General features: G+C 41.7%; 1 protein-coding gene across 1 annotated transcript in view; it reads right to left on the bottom strand.

Annotated features, from left to right (window-relative positions):
• Window positions 1-4,284: 4,284 nt before the first annotated feature.
• LOC146560845 (arylsulfatase I) overlaps window positions 4,285-12,372 on the bottom strand; it is a 12,380-nt gene continuing 4,292 nt past the window's right edge. The window contains 4 exon segments of the mRNA XM_085243179.1: window positions 4,285-5,755; window positions 5,758-6,601; window positions 6,687-6,899; window positions 6,901-7,017. Coding sequence (XP_085099305.1) covers window positions 5,531-5,755; window positions 5,758-6,601; window positions 6,687-6,899; window positions 6,901-7,017 — 1,399 coding nt within the window. The 3' untranslated portion in view covers window positions 4,285-5,530.

The raw sequence follows: 12,372 nt of genomic DNA, 5'->3' as shown, positions 1-12,372 counted from the left end.
CTCCATCTTCAGCATCTTTTCCCCAATATATCCAATAGCCCTCTCGATCTCGACTCTCTAAACTTTGTCTCCAAACCAGTTAGCCTGGTCCCCTAATGTACTAATTTCTAATGCTGAAATGAACAACCATTGCTGAACTCTAAATAAGTCCAGTTGCCTTTTTTTCACACACAATTCAGACCACCTGACAATCACCTCTACCCACCCTCTTCTTCTTTGGATGGTTGACCCCAGGTAAATAATCTCAACCACCTTCATTACCTCTGCTTCTTGCATCATCTATACCATTCTGAGCTATAACAAATAAAAATACATACAAAAATAAATCAACATTAAAATATTTTCCATTAAGGTCACTGGAAGACAAAAGGCCAAACCACAGAACATACTTTATTTACATTATGTGTGTAATGCCACGGTTTTTAACAGTAGCAGGAGCATTAATAGCATTAAGCTTTCAATAAAACTCAAAGAGTCTTCCTTGATCTATGATGCAAATATAAATAGGATAAAAAGGGAATGCAGAAGGATGTAATCTAATGTGCAGGGGTCTCACTGCTGCTTTCCATGTATGCATATGGAAGCAGAGGGAATTCCCAGAAGAGAGTTATACCATGGAATATGAATTAGTGCAGGTGGAAACAACAGTCCTCTCATTACTATAATGTTCCTGATTGAAAAACAATTCACTTTACTCATGTTATTTCCCAGTGAACTACCCTATTGAGTTTCCCGATGTTTTTTAACAACAGATGCCAAAAAGCTTATAAATTTATCCTATAAACTATACTGTCTGTATAACACTCCTACTTAAGAATTGTTTTCCAAAAACTACTATAGCGTTGGAGCTGTAAGCCAGAGAGAAGGGAAACCAGAATGGGTTTAACAGGTAATTTAGACATCATATACAATATCTACAGGCTTATCCTTTGGCTTTATTTTACTTTAACAAGACATTGTGTTATGCAGTGAAGCTTTTTCACTAAACAAGGCTTTTTAATCTGATCTACAAGCACTGCAGACACGACAGCCATCTGTAGCCTCAAAGGAACTCTCTCTTCCCTCCTCCACTCTTTCTATTTAACGGTATGCCACAGAGCTCTGAGCAAAACATGGCTAATACCTCTAACTCAATCTTCCAAATGAGCACGAACAAGTGAGTAGGATGGGGAACAAAATGAAAAAGAAAAGACATGGAGGGTGGTTTGCTGAGGGAATGAGCAAAGAGCTGAGGAATAAAAGTATCAGGGAGGAGGAGGAAAGAGTGAGAGCTGACCAGAGGGAGAAGAGATGCAGGAGAAGGACAGCTGAATATTCATTATTAGGCCACAAGGGAGAAATTTACAGCACTCACACCCAGAAACACTTCTACACACACACACACACACACACACACACACACACACACACACACACACACACACACACACACACACAGATAGATTAAGAATCACACCTAAAGGCTTAGGTCAAAGAATGTGCTGCTATATGTCCCTGTCTATAAATGTTCATGCTGTTGGTGACCAACAGTACCATCGCGGATCTGCTCCTATCAAGATATATCACTACACAGTGGCAGTCGCCCCAGCGGGAGGATACATCACACAGGATCAGACAGCATGAGGCTAAACTATGACTCCCCCAGCCTAGTGTCTCGAGGAATTAAGTCTGTACTGGATGATTCTTCACCTCACAAGTCAGGTCCACTGCTTTTATGTAGTGAGTTAGCTGATGGGTAAATACTATTTCAAGCAATATTTCTTTTTTAATCCCTACTTGTGTGGTTTGTTGTGGTTTCCTAATCTTCTAAAAAAAAGTGCCTCCCTTATTTAGCACTGGATTTGAGATATACACTACTATAACACAGATTTTTACATTTCAGACTGTCTTTGTTACCTGTAACGAAGAGTGAGGCACAAAGGTCTGGTCCACTTCTACCTTATTGAGTGGTGATTCTTAAGTACACGAATACAAGTTACACTCTGAGTCAAAGTACAAACTGAGTACACGCCATGATTCAGTATCTTGTAAATCCACCTTTAGAAGCAATGACTTGAAATTATTATTTTCTGTATGACTTTATCAGCATTGCACATTGTTATGGGGGAATTTTGGCCCACTCTTCTTTACATTGTTGCTTCATTTCAATAAGCTTTGCAGGCATTAGTTTATGCACAGGTCTGTTAAGGTCCTGAAAAAGCATTTCAATTAGGCCGAGGTCTTTACTTTTACTGGATTGTTGCAAAACCTTGATTTTTTTTTTCAGCTTTCTGCTGGCAGCCTTTCCAAGAAAGCCACACGTGTTCAGTCTTGAACTGTTCTGAACTTTAACATTAAACATGCTGACTGAGGACTGTAGAGTCAGAGATGGGTTTTCTGCAATTTTCTGTGCATTGCACAGTCTGACGTTGAGGTAAAGTTGAAATTTGGAAACTCTTTTGAATGTTTCCCACTTGTGAATCATCTTTGGGTTTTTTGTTTTTTTTTTAAATAGCCTTTTAACACTTCTCAGAAAGAACAACAGTTTCTCTAAGACCAGTGCTGAAGTTGTTCCTCCTTAACATTTTATTAAAACACACCTAAATGCTCAAGATGACCAAACTGCCAAGATTTAGGCTTTTACAGAGAAGGTCATATTTGATGATGCTGACTATCAGTTAATCATGTGGATTTGATAAGCAACACCTGCCTTTTACTTACCCTCTTAATTTCTATGAAATCAATAAGAATGTACTTTTAATGTAGTTTTTCCACGTTTCTTCAGTCTCAGCTGACTGCAGGTTTCCCCAACCATTTAAACAGAATATTTGCATAATGACTGAAACTAGCACAACTGATGAACATTGGGCTGCTAGGTCAGTTTCTTCATCATTAATATGCAATTTGTCATCACCACTGATCAACAACTACTGATCACTGATCAGTGGCCATTGATCAATGGGTCCAAGACTTGGATGAACGAAACATTTCTCCCACTGAAAACGCTACGTCCAGATAAACTGAATCAACTTTTGGGATTTCCTTACCCAGATGATTGAGCATCAAGAAATTTTAAGCCATGCTAAGGAACACATGATTTTTCTCTTAACATGAAACCTTAGAATTAAAAAGACGGCGCAGTGTCTTTTTCACATGTCTTTTACTAGTGGAGAAGCACTTTCTGCCAGGAAGTTTCTGTACAGTAGGACCAGAGTAACATTTTTGAAAGATTTCTTTACCTGGTATTTTTACTAGAATTATCATATTTTCTAAACGTGACTGAAAACTGAAAATAATATAAAGATTTCAGCAAAAAGACCCCGAAGGCAAACATCTGCCACTTGTCATCATTTGGGCTGAAAAAGAAAATATTGATTTTATGTGCTAAACCCCATTTTCTCAGGAGAAAGCCTTATGCTTAAAACACTGCAAAGTGGCTGATTTTACATCTTAGGAAGACTTTCTTGCTTACTGCTCAACTGATCTGGACTTAAAAGATCTCTAATTTCCAAAAAAATCCCCTGTCTCCTAGTCTAAATTCAGAGAAGAGAAAAGCAGAAGAGGTTAAGGTCACAGCTCCCTCTGGATTTCCAATATGCTAAATAGTTATTATGAATTTTTTTATCCACTGATACCAAAATCATATTGCCTATACCAGATTTAACACTCTCTGGATTGCATACAGGCAGCACAAAGTGAATATAAAAGACAAAGCTATTAATTTCTTATACACCACATATTATTTTTAAAGGAAGAGCTCAGCAAACATTATGCTACTAACTTTGACTTTACTTTCAGTAAAAAGGGGGTTAAAAAGAAGATTATTATTATTCCTTAAATTTAACCATCATCTTTTCCTAACCTTAGCTAACAGCTTTTCTGTCATGTTCTCCTTGAGTTCACAACCTACATCCCTGAATTTGTTTTTTTATCAGCCATTAACAATAACGGAAAGAATTAAAGTGGAATTTTCACTTGCTTGTTTTACTTGCATTTATTATACTAAATCACAGCAGTTCCAATTTGCCTCACATGCAATGGCTTCATGCCCCAGCAGGAAGTACTGCCCTTAAGTTCAAGAACCACCGTCTTAACCATAATGCAGAGTCCACACAGAAAGCAAGAATTTTGCAAAGGATTCATAATCTTAGGTTTTACAAATTCTTTTTTTTAATGATAATCATCTTCAGTCTTCCACATAATACAAGCACACAGATACAGAGTGTTTGTAATGACAAATATGTTTTTCACAGAACAGCCATAACAAGCATCACATGGATGTGAAAAATAGCTTTTCTGCCCACATTTTGGGATTGGCTTCATTTCTAAGACATTATGATTCAGTTTGGCACTAACTGAGAAAAAAATAGACACATATACACTGAAATTTAAATAGCAGGTCTAGTAAATGTTTATGTATAAATTAAACACACATATTGAATTTTATGCTTAGTGATAGATTAATTTTTAGGTTTGGATGTGAGCACAACTAAGATTCAAGAAACAATTAATCAGCAGTATCCCTGCAGCATTTTTCTTATTTTTCTTCTTTATTCAAGATTTTATTGAAACGATGAAATTCAAGTCAAAGTATTTAATAGAGTCAAAAAATGATGTGTTTAAGTGACATTTAAAAGTCCAGAAAAGCAACAGCTATCGAGTCTTTGTTGGTTTGTTTGCAGGGACAGAACACTGTGTGGGGGTGAGGTCTTTCAAAGGCATGGGGGTATGCTCTAAGCAGAAGTGAATCTGTATAACCCTTGAGAACAAAAGAACAAGGTGACATTTGACAAAAACAAGCCCTGTGGGTGTTTTTGTGGCATCCTTAAAGGGTCCTCTCGGATGATTAAGAGATGAGACATTGAGAGGTCACCACAGGCCTCACTTCCACATGCACGCACTCCATCTCTATGTCTATTAATCGAACTGTTCATGAATGCAGGCATACATGCACAGTGACACGCACATTGCTCCCTAAGCAGTCCTACGATGACCCACAGTCTCCCTGCTGCAGTTTGGCCGCAGGACAGCGAGTGAGTCAGCTTGCTCAGCCAGCCACACAGTCCTGCCTGTTTTGTCTTTCAGGAGGCCTGTTTATCTGCCAACCTTCAGTATTTGACTGTAGGTCCGTCTAGTCTATCTGACCCGTGTGCATTTCTGCTTGTCTATATTTTTTCCTTTATCTATTTTTCATTCCCACACTAAGTATACTTTAAGGGGAAGACTTTCAGATCATCAAATAGTGTCACAGAACCCTTATGCCCTCAAATGACTAATGTTTGTACTCTATTTTTTTTCTATTTTCCGAAACTATTGTAGTCTTTACCTTATGATATACTCAGCATACTCAGGTGACTACTGTGAATTTGTCCTATATAATTAAAAGGGAATTGAACTGAACGGAAAAGAGGAGAGGAACATTGGGTAGATAACTTATTCCATCTATGATTGTGGTCCTTAGAAAACAGTAATTAAAGTGTTGATAACACTTCCTAGCTCCTTTGAGGCACTATTGAACCTTTGGCACAGTTAATGCTACTAGAAGAAACCTTTAGAATAAGGTCTTCCTCTGCAGGCGTGATCCCACCTTTTTGAAGAGGGCTTTTAGCTTACATAATTTGCAGTGCCTAATCTTTATCATCTTTTCTTTCCTCTCCTCCTTTTCATTATCCCCTTCTAGGCCCAGCCAAGGGCTCCATGCCCCTCCATGGAGCTCTGGGTCAGCCATTGGATCATCTGGTGGATTGCTGGCCATCACAGCTGTCTGGTTGGACTCTCTGCCAGCCTGGTCAGCAGATGTTTTACTACCTGTGGACGAGCTTCTGCCAAATCATACCTCTCGTAAGGGTCTGCACTGACATTAAAAAGCCACACTGACTTCCCCGGCTCATTGCGTCTCTTCTCAAGTTTCGTCCAACGTTCTGGACCACCAGGAAGTGCTTGTGGTGGTATCCAGTCCCCATCACCCACATTTCCTGTCAACAACTTCCAGTCACCAAGTCACAATGCTGCCCTCACGACTGTGTCCCAGATCCCAAAGCCATTGAGTATCAATGCCTTGTCATATGGTTCTCCAGCTTTCCTAGAAACTGGGTCAATGTTGAAAAGAATTTCAGTGCGAGGACAGGGAAGACCTTCACTGATGCTTCCCCAAACATCATGACCATCAAGGCCATGGTGGGACTGCCGCGCTCCAGCAAGCCCCAATAAAGTAGGATACCAGTCAGAGACATGAATCAGTGCTCTGCTTACTATACCTTTCTTCAGAAGTGGGCTGTGGACAAAGCCCACAGTCCGAATGCCCCCTTCCCAGTAGGTTCCTTTGCCACCTCTCAGTGTCCAGTTGCTTCCGCCCGAGAGTGGCTGCCCACCGTTATCAGAAGAGTAGATGAGTACAGAGTTTTCATAGAGCTCTTGAGTCTTTAGTTCCTGGACCACTTGTGCAACCCCGCTGTCCAGGCAGCTCAGCATGGCTGCATAATGACGCCTGAGACGATTGCACTGGGAATCATAAAGGTGAAGAAAATGGTCTGGTACCTGCAACGGCGCATGGGTGGCCTGAAGGGAGAGATAGAGGAAGAGTGGTGTATGTGGGTCGTGTCTCTTCAAGAACTGCTTCACTCTGGTTGTACAAATGGAAGATTTAAAAGAATTTAATGACTGTATTTCTGTAGGATTTCTCTATTTACATGTACCAGGATACTTACCCGTCTATGCAGAGGAGAGTGGAGTAGTTCCCAGCCATCTCCCAGGCAGGCCTGTCTCCATCATGCAGGTCAAATCCACAAGCTTCTGCCCCGTCACAGCTCTGATAGGAGAAATGATCTCCACTGCCAGTCAATGTGCCCAGGAAACTCTGAAAACCACGTCCTGTTGGCAAGCAGCTTGGCCTGCAGAAGCCTAGGTGCCACTTACCCACCGTGTGTGGCGTATCCAGCTTCAGCCAGATGCTCTGGTGGGGTGGGAATATCAGGGGGCAAGCACAGCGGTTGACGTGGGTGGATGATTGAATGCTGGAGTCCAGTGTGAATTTGGTAGCTGGCAAAATTGAGTAGGGAGAGTGTGAGAAAAGATGTCACAGTATATTGCTACATATATTATGAAGCAATACTGGGAAGGGTTGTGTAGCCAATATTGCACCTTTGGGTACTCATAGGCTGCTACACACCATTGTAGTGAAGGTGGGGTATTTTTAAAGTCTTAGTTTACATATGATACACACTCTCTCTCTCTCTCTCTCTCTCTCTATATATATATATATATATATATATATATATATATATATATATATATATATATATATATATATATATATATATATATATATATATATATATATATATATATATATATATATATATATATATATATATATATATATATATATATATATTAGGGGTGCAACGATACACAAAATTCACGGTTCGGTTCGATACTTTGGTGTCACGGTTCGATATTTTTTCGATACAAAAAAATGTTCATGCATTTTTAATTTGTCATTTATTAAAATTATAAATATATATTTTAACTCAAAAGTACAGTTTTTAAATTTAACCCTAACCCTTGTGCGTGTTTTTTATTTTGACAGCGAATGTGCACCTGCGGACCACTTATGTGCAGCCCTGGTTATTTAGCTCATCATATCGCAGCCACAGAAATTCTTTTGTCCATGAAACCATAAAGCTGCACTTTCTTTTTGCCTTATAGTCTGATTTGTCATAACTTCTCCGTTTTGTGGTAAGCTTTTCTTTGGCTGTCACTTCTTCACCCTGACCTGTCTTATTTGGCTCAGCAGAACTGAAATGCTTTTACACGCACTCACATAAGCTCAGCGATTCTCTGCGCGATCAACCTCTCACATGTGTAAGCTGCGGGAGATTTCACTTGTCATGTTTGCATAGTAAGCTAACGATTAATAAGACGATGTCAGAGGAATTGGTGCACAAATTATCATCACTCACAGATCAGTGCTGTCGCTCTCTATACACAGTTCGCACGATTGCAAAGTGAAAGCAAAAAAACAAGCGCAAATTCAAACGCGACTTCAATATGTCACATATTGACAGTGGCTCACCGATGCCAATGACATAATTACCCAGCTACATTTCTGAAAGAATGCAAAAGCATTGACATATATTTTTCCTACAATAGCCCGACGGGCAGGGAAGAGAAAGATTTTGGTAGCCCGACTGAAAAAAATCGCTAGCTCCAGGACGTCGGGCTAGCGATATTGCGAGCCCTGTATCTGATTGAGGAATCACTCATCTTTGGAAAAGAGAGTTTATTACAGAGAAATGGCTCTTTCCAAAATAAAAGCTATACTATCCGCTTCTTCTGGGCTATATTCTCAGCAGCATAAGGAGAATCATGTGCTAACAGCTGTCTAAATGACTCGGCTAAAGTTAGTAGCATGCTTGCTTTTTTTTGTCTGCTTCCACTTGTCTTTGCACTAGGATGATGTCGGTGTAAATGTGCAGTCATATTCGTTGTGTTCCCACTAGTGCTTTCAGGTTAATCTCGTTGAAATGACCTTAACGCCACAACACGGCAAATCTCCGTTAACGAGCTACCGCCGATCGCTCCGTGCATGGGGCTAGACAGCCAACACGTTAACGAGCTAACTGCGCTAACACACTAGTTCACACCAATGTAATTGAGCATTGCATGGCACATCCAACTAGAGCTGGGCGATATGAGATTTTTTCATATCACGATATGTTTTTTTCATTTCAGGCGATAACGATATCTATCACGATATAAGCCAAATAACTATATTTGTAAGATTTAAATGTGCCGTTGCTCACAAGTAAAATGTGAAATAATCAGCAGCTTGTTTTTATTTATTTATTATATTATTTATTTCCCATAATAAGTTCAACAGGGTAGATGTACTTAAGGAACATGAGACTTTTTCAGATAAATAAAGGCAAATATTGCAAACTACACAAAAGGCAGCCGCTAAAGCGTTTAAGTTTCAAAATAGAACAAACGAAACAGACTAAATTGTCAATTCCACTTAGAAACAAAATATTAATTCTAAAAATAAATCTTAGTTTGTTTTACAGAAGAACAGACAAAACTGACTAACTTTTGTCAATATCAAATAAACTGAGAACTAAAAGGAAATTCTCAATCTCTCCTTGTTGTATAGCTTAGCTTTTCAAACAGTTTTAACAGTTACTTTAGTCTGACAAAAGCCGAATGACGAATTAGCGCTTCCAGTCAGAGACTGAGGCTACGTCCACACGTACACGGGTATTTTTGAAAACGGAGATTTTCCGTTTTCGTTTTAAAAAATAATCCCGTCCACACATAAAGGCAGAAATGAAGGAAAACGCTGCTATGAACATGCCAAAGCAGCAGGTGGCGCTAGATTCCTAACCGTGCAGAAATGTTGGCCAATCAGAAGTCTAGAAGCCTCGGTGGGAAAAAGTAAACAAAGCTGGGGCATAGAAGCAGAACCGAGTCGTATGTGTGGAGGGACAGTAACTGTGTGTATATGTAAGCATTTAAACACTGCAGAGAGTAGAATTAACAGTATTGTAGAAATTCATTTCACCGAAACAATAACGTGGCGCACAGTGTGACGCATGCACCAGTTCATTGTATTTCCGGACTTGCTTTCGGCACAATTTACAGTGCACTACTCTGTTTTTTGTCAGACTTGAAATAGCCGAAATACCTTCACACTACGGAACTTCTATGGCTCTTCCGTTCGACAATCTCTCCGGCGTTGGAACCATTATCTGTTTTCTCTTCGGTCACGCTCGGTTGATTTTTCTAGTCGGCACACTCATTTCCTCCATTACCCGCTGGCTGCTTCCCAAACAAACACACATGCGGCTTGGCACTTGTGCTGTACGTTACAAGTCACGCGACGTGACGCTGCGGCTGTGATTGGTTCGGCTCTGTGCTACTTAATTTGGATTGGCTGATCTTTTTTTTTTTTTTTTTTTTTTTTTAGAGGACAAGAGCGGCGAGGTCTATCGCGATAGCTTAATTTCTCTATCGAGTAAAAGTTATATCGCGATACATATCGTTATCGTTCTATCGCCCAGCTCTACATCCAACATACTGTTTTACTTTAGTCCATGACTCGCTTACCTTCAGGGTCATACGTCACATGAAAACCAAAATAATTCCAAACGCCAGATCTGAATGAGGTTCAATTTGCCTGTTGCAAGTAGAGCTTAACTTCTGTCTCGCTAGCTTGCCCTGCGCTCTTCCTTCTGACTATGCTGTCTGTGTTGAGCGCTCAGTGGATCTGCGCTGGACAGTGCAGCCTAGGCGGAGTAGTCGAACACAGATTCACTGAGCGCTCAACACAGACAGCATCGTCAGAAGGAAAATTGATAAAATAAATTACAAATGTTGTATTGTTCGATACATATGCATACCGAACCAAAAGCACTGTATCAAACGGTTCAATATCGATACGAATATCGTTGCACCCCTAATAAATATATATATATATATATATATATATATATATATATATATATAAAAAAACACCCAGCACGCCCCTGCGGGCGGTTTATCCTTCAAGCTCGGGTCCTCTACCAGAGGCCAGGGAGCTTGAGGGTCCTGCGCAGTATCTTAGCTGTTCCCAGGACTGCGCTCTTCTGGACAGAGATCTCCGATGTTGTTCCCGGGATCTGCTGGAGCCACTCGCCTAGCTTGGGAGTCACCGCACCTAGTGCTCCGATTACCACGGGGACCACCGTTACCTTCACCCTCCACATCCTCTCGAGCTCTTCTCTGAGCCCTTGGTATTTCTCCAGCTTCTCGTGTTCCTTCTTCCTGATATTGCTGTCATTCGGAACCGCTACATCGATCACTACGGCCGTCTTCTTCTGTTTGTCTACCACCACTATGTCCGGTTGGTTAGCCACCACCATTTTGTCCGTCTGTATCTGGAAGTCCCACAGGATCTTAGCTCGGTCATTCTCCACCACCCTTGGGGGCATCTCCCATTTTGACCTCGGGACTTCCAGGTTATACTCGGCACAGATGTTCCTGTACACTATGCCGGCCACTTGGTTATGGCGTTCCATGTATGCCTTGCCTGCTAGCATCTTGCACCCTGCTGTTATGTGCTGGATTGTCTCTGGGGCATCTTTACACAGCCTGCACCTGGGGTCTTGCCTGGTGTGATAGACCCCAGCCTCTATGGATCTTGTGCTCAGAGCTTGTTCTTGTGCTGCCATGATTAGTGCTTCTGTGCTGTCTTTCAGTCCAGCTTTGTCCAGCCACTGGTAGGATTTCTGGATATCAGCCACCTCCTCTATCTGCCGGTGGTACATACCGTGCAGGGGCCTGTCCTTCCATGATGGTTCCTCGTCTCCCTCCTCTTTCTTGGGTTTCTGCTGCCTGAGGTATTCACTGAGCACTCGGTCAGTTGGGGCCATCTTCCCAATGTATTCTTGGATGTTCGTTGTCTCATCCTGGACTGTGGTGCTGACACTCACCAGTCCCCGGCCCCCTTCCTTCCGCTTAGCGTACAGCCTCAGGGTGCTGGATTTGGGGTGAAACCCTCCATGCATGGTAAGGAGCTTTCTTGTCTTTATGTCAGTGGCTTCTATCTCCTCCTTTGGCCAGCCTATTACCCCAGCAGGGTACCTGATCACGGGCAGGGCGTACGTGTTGATGGCCCGGATCTTGTTCTTACCATTCAGCTGACTCCTCAGGACTTGCCTGACCCTCTGCAGGTACTTGGTGGTTGCAGCTTTTCTAGCGGCCTCTTCATGGTTCCCATTCGCCTGTGGGATCCCCAAGTACTTGTAACTGTCCTCTATGTCTGCAATGTTGCCTTCTGGTAGTTCAATCCCCTCAGTTCTGACTACCTTCCCTCTCTTTGTTACCATCCGACTACACTTCTCCAGTCCGAACGACATTCCAATGTCATTGCTGTATAGCCTGGTAGTGTGGATCAGTGAATCGATGTCTCGTTCACTCTTGGCATACAGCTTGATGTCATCCATGTACAGGAGGTGGCTGACAACTGCTCCGTTCCGTAGTCGGTATCCGTAGCCAGTCTTGTTAATGATCTCACTGAGGGGGTTCAGGCCTATGCAGAACAGCAGTGGGGACAGAGCATCTCCTTGGTAGATCCCGCACTTGATGGTGACTTGTGCTATGGGCTTGGAGTTGGCCTCTAGTGTTGTACGCCACATCCCCATTGAGTTCCTGATGAAGGCTCTTAGGGTCCCATTGATCTTGTACAATTCTAGGCATTCCAGTATCCAGCTGTGGGGCATTGAGTCATAGGCCTTCTTGTAATCAATCCAGGCAGTGCACAGGTTGGTCAGTCTGGTCTTGCAGTCTCGGCTGATTGTTCTGTCTACCAGTAGCTGGTGTTTTGCGCCTCTGGTATTCTTGCCAATTCCTTTCTGT

This window comes from Mchenga conophoros, linkage group LG13 (assembly GCF_057382185.1).
Source record: "Mchenga conophoros isolate Kocher_MC1m ecotype Shallow Benthic linkage group LG13, M_conophoros_male_GT1.1, whole genome shotgun sequence".
NCBI classification, from domain to species: domain Eukaryota; kingdom Metazoa; phylum Chordata; class Actinopteri; order Cichliformes; family Cichlidae; genus Mchenga; species Mchenga conophoros.
This window is presented reverse-complemented; position numbering and strand designations above follow the sequence as displayed.